Source organism: Diabrotica virgifera, chromosome 8 (genome assembly GCF_917563875.1).
Source record: "Diabrotica virgifera virgifera chromosome 8, PGI_DIABVI_V3a".
Classification (NCBI taxonomy): domain Eukaryota; kingdom Metazoa; phylum Arthropoda; class Insecta; order Coleoptera; family Chrysomelidae; genus Diabrotica; species Diabrotica virgifera.
The window spans coordinates 13,421,520-13,437,393 of record NC_065450.1 but is presented as its reverse complement, the minus strand read 5'-3'; the positions used below and the strand labels follow the sequence as shown (position 1 = coordinate 13,437,393).

The 15,874-nt window shown below is 32.9% G+C and overlaps 1 protein-coding gene across 1 annotated transcript in view; it reads left to right on the top strand.

The window, feature by feature from the left end:
• LOC126890086 (atrial natriuretic peptide receptor 1) overlaps positions 1 to 14,043 on the top strand; it is a 263,191-nt gene extending 249,148 nt beyond the window's left edge. Inside the window, exons 18-19 of the mRNA XM_050658933.1 lie at positions 3,772 to 4,045; positions 13,692 to 14,043. Of these exons, the coding sequence (XP_050514890.1) occupies positions 3,772 to 4,045; positions 13,692 to 13,915 (498 nt within the window). The 3' untranslated portion in view covers positions 13,916 to 14,043. The remainder of the gene's footprint in view (positions 1 to 3,771; positions 4,046 to 13,691) is intronic.
• The last annotated feature ends 1,831 nt before the right edge of the window (positions 14,044 to 15,874 follow it).

Below are 15,874 nucleotides of genomic sequence, written 5' to 3'. Positions count from 1 at the left end.
TTGTTTATAACTATTTTTTTAAACATTTAAAGATTATGCAAAAAAATAAAAAATTTATATTTTGTCGACAAAATGTTAAATAGGCATCTCATCTTTATAAGATTTCAAAATTTGATCAGTGTATCATAATTATTTTGGTTATTATTGCGACCGTAAATCATTAATTAACAATTGAATTGTTGCTAAAATATTCGTTTAATTTTCACCAGCTTCTGGAACTATAATCTAAACCAAGAAGGCTTTTAAGTCACCAAATGATTTAATTATTGGTAAATAATTACTTATCTAAAACTTTATTTGAAAATTAAAGATTTTGTTGGGAAAACCCGCATTTTCCGAGGAAAATTTTCGTCGGAGCAGATCGGGAAAAACACGTCTCTATGCAGAATTTAATTACGGTGAATTTTTATTTGAGTATTTTTGTTGTAAAGTTAAAATCTTCGGAGTTCTAGAGCATTAATTGAAAAAAACACGATTTTCGGGCGCCATTTTGTTTATAAAAAAAGTAGCACACTATCTGAGGACTTTGCATACCTATATTATTAATATATAGGATCTTATAATTTGATTCCAGCAATAAAATTGCTGGTAAATAACTTTTCCCAAAAATGGCCTATTCTCCGATAATCAGCCCAGACTATATACAAATTTCTAGCACATGAAGACCGTTACGTGGAGGGTTCACTAGCTCTTAGACTATATCGTTTAAACATAAAAGTAGTAGGAAAGTTAGATGACCATATTACCGTATAGGGTATATTACCTGCATATCTTCTTCTTATGGAGCCTATCCGTTACGGATGTTGGACACTAACATGGCTATTCTGACTTTGTTGACTGCTGCCCTGAAAAGTCCGGTAGTGGTTAAGTTAAACCATTTTCGCAGGTTATGCAGCCAGGATATTCTTCTTCGTCCTGGACCTCTTTTCCCATGCACTTTACCTTGAAGTATGGTCCGAAGTAGGTCATATCGTTGTTCATTGCGCATTATATGGCCCAGGTATTCCAGTTTGCGACGTTTTATGGTTAAGACTAGTTCGCGCTCTTTACCCATTCTATGTAGAACTTCTTCGTTGGTAACTCGGTCTATCCAAGAAATCCTCAACATGCGTCTATAGCACCACATCTCAAATGCTTCGAGTCTCTTCAGCGATGCTTCAGTTAAGGTATATGACTCCACGCCATATAAAAGAACGGAGAATACGTAGCATTTTAGTAAACGAACTTTTATTTCCAATTTTATATCGTGGCTGTTAAAGATTTTTTTTCATTTTGACGAAAGCTGATCTTGCCTTCTCGATCCTTATCTTAATTTCCGTCGATTGATCCCACTGCTCATTTAAGTTTGCACCCAAATAACAAAAGTTGGTGATTTGTGTTATAGGTTGTTGGTTAACTAGTAATTGACCAGGTCGTATCCTATTTTTGCTTATAACCATGTATTTGGTTTTTTGATGTTAAAATCAAGCCCAACCTGCTACTTACTTCTGCCACCCTGGAGACAAGTGTCTGCAGACCTTCAAGACTGTCTGCAAAAATGACAGTATCATCAGCGTATCTTATGTTGTTCAATCGTTCTCCGTTTATAAGTATTCCCTCGTCTATGTCCGTTAGCGCTAGGTTCATAATGTGCTCTGAATATGTATTGAACAATAATGGGGACAATATACATCCCTGTCGCACACCTCTTTTTATCTTTATGTCGTCTGTTAACTGATCCCCTACTCTAACAGCTGCAGTTTGTTCGTAATAGATATTGTTTATTATACGGCGATCTCTGCTGTCTAGACCAATTGAATTTAATATTTTCGTCAGTTCGTCATGTTTTATTCTATCGAACGGTTTCTGGTAATCAACAAAACACACATATATATATCACAATTCACGTCTCTACATCTTTGAAAGAGAACTTGTACTGAAAAAAGTGCCTCTCGAGTACCCAATGCATCCCTGAAGCCGAATTGTGTGTTTGTCATGTGTTCTTCACACTTTTTATATATTCTTTTATGTATAATTTTTAAAAAAGTTTTTAGGAGATGGCTCATAAGGCTTATTATTCGATAATCTTCACATTTTTTGGCATTGGGTTTTTTAGGGATTGTTATAAAAGTTGATCTTAGCCACTGTTGGGGTATTTTTCCACTTTGGTATATATTGTTGAAGATCAAGGTAAGTCTTCTTACTTCGTCTTTATCCATAATTTTCAAAAATTCTGAGTAGAACTCGTCTGGTGCTGCGGCTTTTCCCTCCTTAATGTTGTTTATAGGAACTTCTACTTCCGCTTCGAGAATAGGTGGTCCGGTATCGTCATTTTTATTTTGTGTGATGGTGACATTCCTATCGTCTTCAAATGTTGTTGTCACATAGTTCATCCATGTTGTTTTTGTTTCTTCAATATCAACTATTGGATTTCCTTGAGCGTCTGTTAAGTGTCCCGGCCTTTTTGATTTATAGATGCGTGCTGCTTCTTTTATCTTTTTGTGGAGGTTGAAGGAATCGTGTTTACGTTCCAATATCTCGATTTCTTCACACTGTTCTTCCAGATTTCTGTTTTTAGCTTCTCTGACAGCTTTTTTTTTATCTCTTTATCTAGAAACTGATATGCAACGTAGTCTTTCCGCATGGATTCTCTTCTTCTGTCCATCATCTGTAATATACCGTCGGTCATCCATGGTTTTTTTCTTTTCTGTCTTTTTCGGTCGCAGGTATTGGTCTAATATTTCCTTCCCAATGTTTTCTAATAAGTGGTTTATTTCTGTGTCAACATCATTAACTACTTCTGACTTAGATATGTTGTTCTTCAGATATTCCCGTACTTCTTGCTTTATGTCATCATCTCTTAGTTGTTTGAGATCGTATCTTATAGGATTAGGTTTTTGGATTTTTTTAAATTTCAGACGAAACTTACCGACAAGTGGGTTATGGTCTGACTTAATATCTGCACCGGGGTAGGTTTTCACTGATGTTATTGAGTTTTTGAATCTTTTATTTATTAAAATGTAGTCAATCTGGTTTCTTATGAGATTTTCTGGCGTGTCACCGGGTGAGCGTCATGTGTACAACCTTCTGTATGGTAATTTGAAGAGTGTATTGGTGATTACCAACTCTTCTTCCGTAGCAAATGTGAGTAGACGTTCTCCTCTCTCATTTCGCTCACCCAAACCTATGAACCTACTACTTCACCATAACTACCCTTACCGATTTTGGCATTAAAGTCACCCATAACTAGAGTTATTTCATTGGTTTTTAACTTACTTAGGACTTTCCTTAAATCGTAATAAAAAGCCTCTATTACTTCGTCTGGTTTGTCTGCTGTGGGTGCGTATATTTGGATTATGTTGGTTTTTGCTGGGAATAAATCCAATTAAATGAGCATGATTCTCTCGGATATTGGAACAAAACTCGTAACGTATTTTTTCATTTGTTTATTTAAAATTATTCCGACGCCATGCTTATGTTGACCTTCTGTATTTCCAGAGTAATATACTTGGTGCTCGTTTATTTGACATTTTCCGGCATCAGGCCATCGCATTTCACTAATGCCCATTATATCGATGTTCAGTCTTTCCATTTCATGGATGGCATTATAAATTTTGCCTGCTTCGTACACGGTCTTGACGTTCCAGGTGCATATTTTAATAAACTGCTTACCTGCATATACTTTACCTTAAATATTTAGATTTTAGGATAATAAATTAATTTATATATTTATTTAATTATTGATTATCCATAATTTTAAATGCTTTTTAAATTAGCTTGGCTTCATTTTAGGTAGAAACAATTGGAGACGCCTACATGGTTGTGTCCGGTTTACCTCAAAGAAACGGCAATAACCATGCTAAGGAGATCGGTTTGATGGCTTTAGCGATCTTGACTCAAGTAAAAATTTTCACCTTCAAACATAATCCGGATTTTCAGCTGCAAGTAAGGATTGGAATCCATTCTGGTCCAGTTTGTGCTGGTGTTGTGGGTCATATAATGCCCCATTATTGTTTATTTGGTGACACTGTCAATACAGCAAATAGAATGGAAAGTACTGGAATGCGTAAGTCCTAAAAAATTGATATAAAGCAAATTATTACTAGATTATCGGAGAACTGGCCATTTTTGGGAAAAGTTATTTATCACCAATTTAATTGCTGGATTCGAATCTTATGATGGTATATATTGATAATATAGGTATGCAAAGTCCGTAGACAATGTGCTACTTTTTTATAGACAAAATGGCGCCCGAAAATCGTTTTTTTTTAATTATTGCTCTATAACTCCAAAGATTTTAACTTTACACCAAAAACACCCATATAAAAATTCACCGTTATTAAATTCTGCATAGAGACGTGTTTTCCCGATTTACTTCGACGAAAAGTTTCCCCGGAAAATGCGGGTTTTTTCAACAAAATCTTTAATTTTCAACAAAAATTTTAGATAAGTACTTGCTTATCAATAATTAAATAACTTGGTAGTATAAAAGCTCTTTTCGTTTAGATTATGATTCCAGAAGCAGATGGAAATTGATGAACAGTTTAGCAACAATTGAATTGTTAATTAAAAATTTTCGGTCGCCATAATCACCACAATAATTATGATACATAAGAATAACTAAGATTTTTGTATAAAAAGACACTGTACCTATCTAATGTACTTTACGGAAATGAAATTGGACTATTTAAGCGGCCTCAGGAATATTTTAAAATTATAAACAATTTTTTGGCTTATAAACATATAGAATATCTTGGGAAATATTAAATTAAATTAAATCATGAAACGGTATTGCAAAAAGAGGCAGGACGCTAGTTTTAATTTAATTGTGATGAGTGGTTCCTGAGATACAACCAGTTAAAGTTGACCGGCATTTACGGCAAAGATATAAACGATAAAAGATAAAATAGGATCATAATTTTCGAATCATCACCATCAAAAACTGTCGATATTACGAGTGAAAATTGCCAAAAATAGCAAAATTCCAATCAAAAATCAGGTTGGAGAAAATGTAATCTCAAAGTTCAAAATCGGTATACGTTAAAAAAAATGCTTTTCTCGGCTTCCCATGGAGCAATTTCCTTCATTCTTTTTTTGTTCCCAAGTAACTCGAGTAGAGCCATCTAACTAATGCATTATTAAATGTCAAAGTTGCTTTTGTTTTGTTATAATAAATTATAATTTGTATAAATGAGAATATTTGTGTTTTTAACGTTAAAAGGTACACTTGTAGTTTACCTAAAGTTTACCTAAGTTTATCTAAAAAAAGTCTACAACTGGAAAAAATATGTAGTTTTGTTTTCTTATAAATAAATGAATCTATTATAACAAAACAAAAGCAAGTTTCACATTTAATAATGCGTTAGTTAGATGGCTCTACTCGAGTTACTTGAAAAAAAAATGAAGAAAATTGCTCTATAGGAAGCCGAGAAAATGCATTTTTTAACGTATACCGATTTTGAACTTTAAGATTACATTTGCTCCAAGCTGATTTTTGAATGGAATTTTGATATTTTTGGCAATTTTCACTCGTAATATCCATAGTTTTTATTACAATAATAAATGTTATGATCATTTTAAAAATATGAAAATTGGAGTCAAGAAAGAGGATAAAAATAAAAGGTGATGGTTCGAAAATTATGATCCCATTGTTTATATCTTTGCCGTAAATGCCGGTCAACTTTAACCGGTTGTATCTCAGGAACCACTCGTCACAATTAAACGTTTTTACTCACAATCGGTTAGTAATTTATGGATTTCTAACCTTTGAAGTAATCAGGAAGCGACTTATTACTTACTTTACTTTCCCAGCTAGCCGGGAAAGTACTTTCCCGGCTAGCATCTGTCACTTTTCTACCTGCAAATGTCAATGTCATTTTTGATTAAAAGATGGTTTAGAAAGAATAGAATCCACTCAACATTTATTTAATTAAGAAACAACAACAACAATAACAAAAAGAAAACTATTTGGAATTATAAATATTAATAGTTACATTGGAATTATGATTACTATTAACGGTTAAAGTAAGTCAACAACTGAATCTGACATTTAGGCGATACGCGACGCCATTTATTGTACATAATAATCAAATTGTGTTTATTTTACAAAAATGTCTAATAGTGAATTTGAATGTACGCCACCAGAACTGCGGGTAGCTTGGATACAGATATTTGAAACGAAATTATTATTGGTAGATTGTGAGTATTAGAAATCCATAAACTACTAACCGATTGTGAGTAAAATAGTATACAAACCTCGCGGGAACTCATTCTAGCCTCGCGTCTACCTTGCCGCTCGGCTGAAATAGAGTACTTTCCCGCTAGGTATGTATGTAATATACTATTTCTTTGAAAAGAAGCGTCCTGTCGCTTTTTCATGATATAATTTAATTTAATATTTCCCAAGATATTCTATTTGTTTATAATCCAAACAATTGTTTATAATTTTAAAATATTCCTGAGGCCGCTTAAATAGTCCAATTTCAATTCTGTAAAGTACATTAGATAAGTACAGTGTTTTTTTATACAAAAATCATAGTTATTCTTATATATCATAATTATTGTGGTTATCATAGCGACCGTAAATTTTTAATTAACAATTAAATTGTTGCTAAACTGTTCATTCAATTTCCATCAGCTTCTGGAATTATAATCTATATTAAAAGAGGTTTTATACTACAAAGTTATTTAATTATTGATAAACAATTACTTATCTAAAATTTTAGTTGAAAATAAAAGATTTTGTCGGAAAAACTCGCATTTTCCGGGGAAAATTTTCGTCTAAGTAAATCGGGAAAAACACGTCTCTATGTAGAATTTAATTACGGTGAATTTTTATTAGGGTGTTTTTGGTGTAATGTTAAAATCTTTGGAGTTATAGAGAAAAAATTGAAAAAAGCACGATTTTTTCGGGCGCCATTTTGTTTATAAAAAAAGTAGCAGAATGTCTGCGGACTTTGCATACCTATATTATTAATATCATAAGGTTCAATCATAAGGTTCGATTCCATCAATAAAATTGCTGGTAAATAACTTTTCCTTGTATTTTGCTAATTAGCCCGTATTAGCCGAGTATACATCGAGTTCTGTCTTCCCGGATAACGAATGCTTTGCTAGATTGAATCATTATCGTCATCATCCAGTCTTCTGTGTTCAAACTTGAATACACGGCTTTCCAACTTCCTTTCAGTTTTGTAGGTCTTGAGCTTCCTGAGCCATTTTCTAGCCATTCTTTTGACGAGGCGTCGTCTGTTCATCGTCTTGGCGGTTTAACTCTACTTCTTCTGTTTGCTCGTGGGCTCCATAATTTAAGTTTTGGATTCACCGTTTATCATTCATTCTCGCCCCATGACCCGCCCAGTTCCACTTCAGCCATGCTATGCGGTCTATGACATCTGTGACGCCTGTTCTTCTTTTTATCTCCTCGTTTCTAAACCTCTCTCTGAGAGTAATTCTAAGTAACGAACGTTCCATGCTCCTTTGGGCCTGTCTAAGTTTGGTTGTTGTGGCCTGAATCAAGGAAAGTGTTTCGCGACCGTAAGTTATGACTGGAAGCACACATTAGTCGAGCGTCTTATTTTTCAAATAGTTTGGAATGTTGCGCTTGAAGATGTCTGAGCAGTGATATGCAGTCCATGCTTAAGTGACCCTTCTTTGTAGTTTTGATTGTCCCGCACAATTTGGATTTCATGACGTAAGAATCATATTTATGATCTAATGCTATTTCGTTACAGTGGACTTTTGCATTTCTGCTTTGTTCCAGAGTACCAAATTTGTCACGTATTGTGTCTTTCCAAAATTTATGTTCAAATTAACTTCCTAACGGGCGGCATCTAAGTCAGTAAGCGTAGTTACTATCTCTTTTAAGTTGTCTGTTATCAGAACTATGTAGTTCGCGAACCGTAGATGGGAGGGCCTTTCGCCGTCGACATTGACTCCTTTAAAGTCCTACTCCAATTGTTTGAAAGTATGTTCCAGAAATACAATAAAGAGTTTGGAAGATCACGTGTCTCCCTCTTTCATTCATGATTTGACTTTTATAGATTTTTATCTTTGTGTAGTTTTACGGACATGGTTGCATTATTTTATATATAGACCAGGGCGGATCTGTAAAAAAACGTATATTTTTGGATGTGCGAGGTGGCATTCGGATTTTTGCAAATAAAGTTAGGTGACAACTTCAATAATAATAATTGACTTATGCTCCTTCTCAATCTCAAATATGCCCGGAATAAACAAATTAAAATATTTAAAAATTTCGAAAAACATCGGTTTTTTCTACTTTCTTTGCTTATAACTTTAAAACGATTCATTTTGGAACAAAGTCATATCGAAATAAAATAATGATAGTTGAATTTTGTATGATATTCGACTGTTTAAAAATGTCCTAAATTACTACCCTTTCTGCAAAATAGCAATAAATACAAAATAAGGGGGCAAAATAAGCCTGTTTTTATTCAATATTTTTCAACCACTTTGGTTGCACTTAGAATCTTCGTAATTCGCTTAGAAAATTCTTACAACATACTTCAACCGTTCACCAAATTTCAATATAATCGACCTAGTAGATTTTGCATAATAATTTTGTAATCTAAATGTTTTTAAAAAAGTTCAAATTTTTTAAAAACTTTCTGAAAAAAGGAGACCATTTAGAAGATTGCTAATTTTTTACATATAAAGGGGCTCTCTACCTATCTAATACACTTTACAGAATTAAAATTGGATAATTTAAGCGGCCTCAGCACTGTTTTAAAGTTATAAAAAATTTTTTGGCTTATAAACAAATACATTGAGGACGTTTGAGTTGGAATAAATTCATTTTCTAGGGGAAACTCACACCCTGTAGAATAGGGTGGTTCGAAAAAAACTTTTTTTTTTATTTCAGATCGCTATAGTGCGCAAAAGTTGCCATTGGTATAGACTTGAAAAAGCACTAATTATTATTTTTTTATTAATTTGTCTTCCGGTCGCGCAATGCCATAGAAATTAGCAAAAATTTTGAAAAACCTTAATTTTTCATATATTTTTTTAACAGGCCAGATGATTTTAATTGCGTTCCTATACCATGAACTAACTACTAAAAGTATGTAAAATCAATATAAATGCGCTTATTATACATTTGTTTCATATCTTCCGGTCACGCAATATAATAAAAAATGAGTAAAATTAGTAGTTTTTGCAAAATTTCAAAGTTTGCCTGTTTTTAAACAGACTACCGAGAGGCGAGGCGAAAGTGACGAATGCCAGCGAAACTCGCGCAGCCACAAATAGAGATACATGTGGGAAGACCTCTACAATGGAGTATTTGTCTTCTCCATTACAACGAACTGCCATTCCGCCACCTTTTCCAACACTTAGATGGAAATACAACAGGCCCAATAGGATATTCCGGACCAATTGGAAAGGCCCTACCTGATTGTGAAAGACTACCACTTATTGATGTTAATCCGATTGATTGTGAGATTCCAAAAGTTGACAAGCGTATTCTTAGCAAGCACCCAATAATTGTACTTGCTTGAGATATCAGAAGTCATCAAGTCAGGACATTGTTCAGAAGACTTTGTAGTGGCTACGTGATCCTAGCCCAACGTCATATTCAAGATGGCTTACTAGTGCAAATCGAGTTTTGCGTTTCTACATCAGTGTGTCCAACCCTTCTGAAAATCTGAGAGAGATTGTCACATTCATTCTGAAATGTTATAATATGCCTATGTGGTTTGCCAAAAAAATAAACCACAAATTCACAGATGGGCCTAGACCTGATTACAAAATCATTGAATCTTCAAGGTACTTACCAGAAGAGCTTCTTCAAGTTGTTGATCCCGTTTTACAACGGAATGCTTACTTTGCCCATCCCGAAACTTTACTTTTGGCTATGGTAACTGATGACAGAAACCATTTCCGAGAGCTGGGCTTTGGGCGTATCATGAAGGCAAGCAATATCTGAAAGTGACTCTAGCAGAATCTTTAAACCACCAAACTTAAACTTTGAAGCTAAATAGTATTACGAAATTATCAAATGGAACACCAGTACACTGACTCCTCTCTACTGCTAAGAACATTGACTAATAGATAAAACAGTATGTGAGCCATGACTTCAAGCCTGTTATGAGTATAGATACTTTGTCATGCCATATACAGGCAGTTGAAAGATGCGTTAAGCTAGTGACCGAAGCTTCAAATAAAGTGTGTGTACACAGTTCCAGAGACGGCTATATTAGAACCACATTATTGCACCGCTCAGCGATGCCAACGATTAAAATCAACAACAACTGGTAGTCTTTCACAATCAGGTAGGGCCTTTCCAATCGGTCCGGATATTCTATAGTGCCTGTTGTATTTCCATCTAAGTGTTAGAAAAGGTGGCGGAATAGCAGTTCGTTGTAATGGAGAAGACAAATACTCCATTGTAGAGGTCTTTCCACGTGTATCTCTATTGGTGGCTGCGCAAGCTTCGCTGGCATTCGTCACTCTCGGTAGTCTGCTGTTTTTGACGAACCTGCGGGACCGAATTCCACTTGAATATCAAAATGTACCTCATATGCTTGGATTTTAAATATATTATTGTAATTGAATTAAACTATAGCATCTCTAAAAGTCGTATGATTAAATTGTACTAAACAGTCAAACTTTGAAATTTTGTAAAACCTACTAATTTACTCATTTTGTATTATGTTGCGCGACCGGAAGATATGAAACAAATGTATAATAAGTGCATTTATATTGGTTTTACGTACTTTTAGTAGTTAATTCATGGTATAGGAACGCAATTAAAACCATCTGGCCTGTTTAAAAAAAATATGAAAGATTAAGGTTTTTCACAATTTTTGCTAACTTCGATGGCATTGCGCGACCGGAAGACAAATTAATAAAAAAATAATAATTAGTGCTTTTTTCAAGTCTATACCAATGGCAACTTTTGCGCACTATAGCGATCTGAAATAAGAAAAAAAGTTTTTTTCGAACCACCCTACTGTAGAATTGTATGATATTAGTATGTATTGTAGTTTGATACAGAAAACTGTATTTATATTCAAATGGTTTTTAATATAGTCTATTATTGTTAATAATTGTTAGTATAGCTAATTTTTTAATTTTAGTATACAGGGTTGGTCGAAACTCGGAATGAGTCTTTTTTGAGTTTCCTTAAATGGAACACCCCATGTTTTAGTATTGTAAGGAAATGATATTTTATGGTAATTTTTTATTTCTTAAGCATTCCCTATACCTAACTGCTTTAGTTTGTGAGTTATTGGTGATTTAAGCCAAATATTAATTGCAACAAAAAATACGTGAAATTTTATTAGATTGGCCGTGAAAATATTCAGTAACAAATAATTTTTCGGAAATATATACATATTAATCTAGACTGATCCTTAAAATTAGCAATAATGGTTGATCTATCAAAATACCTACGCAGTTAAGATTGTTGGTTCGATTAACAATTAAGCACAAATTAAAGCTATTTTGCATATTTTGACAGTTCAGCCATTATTGGCAATTTTAAGTATCAGTCTAGATTAATATCTATTTATTTCCAAAAAAATTATTTGTGATTGAATATTTTCACGGCCAACCTAATACAATTTCACATATTTTGTGTTGCAATTAATGTTTTGTTTGAATCACCAATAACTCACAAATTAAAGCAGTTAGGTATAGGGAATACTTAAGAAATAAATAAGTACCATAAAATATCATTTCATTACAATATTAAAATACAGGGTGTTCCATCTAAGAAAACTCAGAAAATACTCATTCCGAGTTTCGACCAACGCTGTATACTAAAATTTAAAAATTGGCTATATTGACAAATCTTAATAATAGTAGACTATATTAAAAATCTTTAGAACATAAATAGAGTTTTGGATGTCAAACTAATACAATTCTAAAGGGTGTGAATATTGCTACGAAATTAAGAAAAAAACGTAATTATCTTTTACACTACCCTCTATAATGTTACAAAACCTCATATTTTAAGAAAGATGACGTCGAGGAGAATCCAAAAGTGTAAAAATATATAGGGTGTCCCAGGGGCGGATTTATTCATTAGTGGGCCCGGTGCTAATTCTTTTAGAGGGTCATACCAAACTCTTTTTTGACAAGGCACTTTAAAAATTAAAACAATATAAACTTCAGTACATTTAAAATTATGCAGAAGATACAAGGCTAAGACAAGGTAACGCTTTTTTCTTTGTTTATTTTCAACAAATGCTTTTATGACACTTTCAAAATCAATTTCCCCCAATACGTCATTCTCAATAGAGCAGATCGATAACGAAACTAATCTGTTCTCGCCCATCGATGACCTTAATTTATTTTTAATAATGCTTAATTTTGAAAATGATCTTTCGGATATAGGTATTTGAAAACACTGAAACAAGGTCTTTTTCGATAATAATATCCAACATGTCTTTAGGTGTTACTACAGAATTAGGAACAGATAAAATAAAATTTTGAAAAAATATAATCTCTTCGATAAATGCCTGATCTATATCAAGCGGGTACGTTTCGATAAGATTTCGCGCATATTGTTTTAATGTTTCACCTTCAATAGTGCGAAAATTTCCAAAAAAATCCAAAAAGATTAGATACATAACCGTATGCTTCACGTCGCTTGTCTAACTCTGTCACTAATGTATCGATCGATAAATAAAATGTTTCGACTTTAAATTTGTTTGAACCTTCTAAATGTGAAGAGGGCCCGTCTGGAATTTTTTTTTTGAATCTGCTCGTTTTTTTGAATAATCAAATTTAACGTATAAACTCAATTTTTTTGCTTTTTCTTCAAAGTATTCAAAATTTTCATGGTGTTTTTGTATACTACTGTGTAGTCCTTGTAGTAGAAGTGTGCCAGTGTTTAGATCCAGACCAGGTTTTTGAAGAATTGTACTAACTGTTCCAAGTTGTTTTAAAATTTCGTTCAAAAATACGGTTAAAAAAGCAGTTTCAAATTTCACATACACAAAAGCATACACAAGTAGGTATGAATTACTAATTGTCGTCTTTGACGTTCTTCAGGTACTTTACTTGGTTGTAAACAAAAGCTTTACTTGTTGTTAAGCTTAAAGGGTAAAGCAGGTATATTTTATATTTCATTTCTTAACTTTATGGCACCCATTGAAAGACATCTATTTTTGTCAAACACCTTTAACTTTCAGAGCGATTTAAAAGCATTTTATTGCAAGATTTCCGAAAAGGAGATGTAAAAGTATACCTGCTAATCTGTTGCCATTTGTGTCATGTCATAAAAGGGTGGTTATCGGGTGTTCCTTTCCTTTTCTCTCAGAAAAAAGATTATATGAAATTGTCAATACAACAATAATTTCAAAGTAATTTTTACAATAAATAAGAGGAGTTTAGTAGGGTAAGTACCACGGCGCGTCAGAATGCCAAATACGTAATTTTAGACAAACGTATAGGTCTTCTGGGGGCCCCTTCAACTTGGGGGCCCGGTGCTACAGCACCTCTAGCCCCCCCCCAAATCCACCACTGGGGTGTCCCATTTTAAAAAAACGAAGTTATAAGCAACTTCCGGTATAAACGGAAGTAGTAAATAGGTGAAAATATTTTCATTAAATAGATCACTCTTCAAAACCTCTTTATTCCAATTTTCATGATTCTGCTGTCTTTAGTTGTCGATATATCTCTAATAGGCCCTTTATCTGCCTCACCCTATATATAACTTATAAGTTTCGTTAATTTTATTACAGCATTGAAGATACATGTTAGTAAAGCGACTCAAGAAATCCTGGAAACATTTGGTACATTTGTGCTGGAACGAAGAGGCGAAGTAGAATTAAAAGGAAAAGGTTGGGTGACTACCTACTGGCTGACCAGGAGCACAGAACCATCGCCAGAACTACCAAGTCACAGACATTCTTCACCTGTGAACGAACAAGAAGCCACTCCATATCCCCTGGTGTTTATGGGTTAATAATATATTTTTGAAAATCAGTATTAGGGTATTTTAAGGATAACTTTTAATGTTTGTACTTCAATTTCTATGTTGTTTCGAAGCTATTTTCTTGTGGCATTTTTGCAAGTACCTAACTAGTTTGATGGGAAAAAAGCCACAATTTTACTAAAAAAAATATTTTATTAACGTTTCAAATAAAATAACGTTTTCCAGGAACGCAACTCATAAATTAATATTGGCAATATCATTTTAAAATCTTCTACTTTAAAATGTATAATATATGTCTGAATTGCCGATATAAATGGGTCAGATTAAATAAATCATTAGAAGAATTTTTTTACTCAGCAACAACATTTTTGTTTAATTCATTAATATTTTTTGTATTTTGACAACTACACCCGATTTGGGCGTCGAAACGTTAATAAAATCATTTTTTTTAGTAAAATTGTGGCTTATTTCTCATCAAAACTAGTTATATTCAATTTCTATCCCAATTTGATGTTTGATAAGGTTCAAAAGTAGTTCAATTGTACAAAAATCTGAATTTGTGTATCTGAAACCAAAGAATACAGCACCCAACAAGAAGCGAAAGCACCTCCTGTCGGCTCCTTTGATATTCAGGGGACAGAAATATCGGTCGGAGAATGATCGGATTGCCACGTATTATTACACTAAGAAAAGTAATGAAGAAATCGCTCAAAACATTAGTGAAATTTTGGTTACACTGAGAAACAGATTAATAATTAAAACTATAGTGTTTTTTTTGTAGATTTTAGTTTTTATATTTTAGATTAGTGTTTTTTAAAATTTGTAAAATTTAATATAACCCATATATCAATTTTGTATTGATACGTAAAAAGGCCTTAAGTTAAAAATATTGATTTTGACTAAAGGCCGTATGACACTATGCATTTTCTGGTATTATTTATATCGTTTCTGATAGTAGAAAGTTATATTATACATTTTCTTGTATCGTTTCTTGTACGTGCATTTGTGTCCTGTATGACACTATGCAAGATCTTGTATCGAAAATTGTATGTAATTCGGCACGTGATTGGTCGAAATTTTGTTTGCCACCCTGTCACGTTACATTGGTATGGTAGTCTACAGCTGGTTTTAAGGATTTTATAAAATTTATAAACTTTTAAAAACTTATAAATTTAACATTTTAATGTTAACCAGAATTTTTACGTTGACTGTTTGAGGTTGATTACATATTTGTGTTTTTATTTTTTTTTTTATATTTTGTGCTAAAATATTTGCATTATAATATATCTTCAGTTTGATCCAAATTAGGGACGATTGTATTTTCCCCTATTAAAAAGTTATTCAACACAATAAAAGCCATAGTTTGAACTTTACTACGAGCTAAATATACCTATGGTTATTAGTAGAACAGAAGTCCATATATTAAGTATCAATAATAGTTATTTATGTACCAAGTCAGTAAAGTTACTCTTTATCGAACTAGTCTGATATTATGAGCCGAGCGAGAGTAGCGAGCAAGGCGAATAACAGACAAGTTCGATAAAGAATCTTTACTGACATATAAAATTTTATCGCATTTTATATTAGTTTTAACACTTAGTTACTTACAATTTACAATTTAAGAACTTTTTAAATTTTAAACGTCATAATAATTTCATGACAGTGATGACAGATAACTTTTGCAAGATGGATGCTTTCGATTTTTAACCGATAGTTATCAGTATTGAATAATTACTAAATTGGTAAAGTTTTAATTTATTTTATATGAATATAATTGCAAAACACTACATAATTTCACTTTTTGACATAAACTCAGGCAAAGTAAAATTCTTCTTTCAGTACAATACAGTGTTACTTTACTGCCGCAAATGAGTACAATAATGAATGACTTTAGTGACGGTTGGCGATAAAAGATTTATAAATAATACCTACAAAAACACAAATAAATTCAGAAAGACATAAATTACATCATCCCATTTTCAGCCGCCA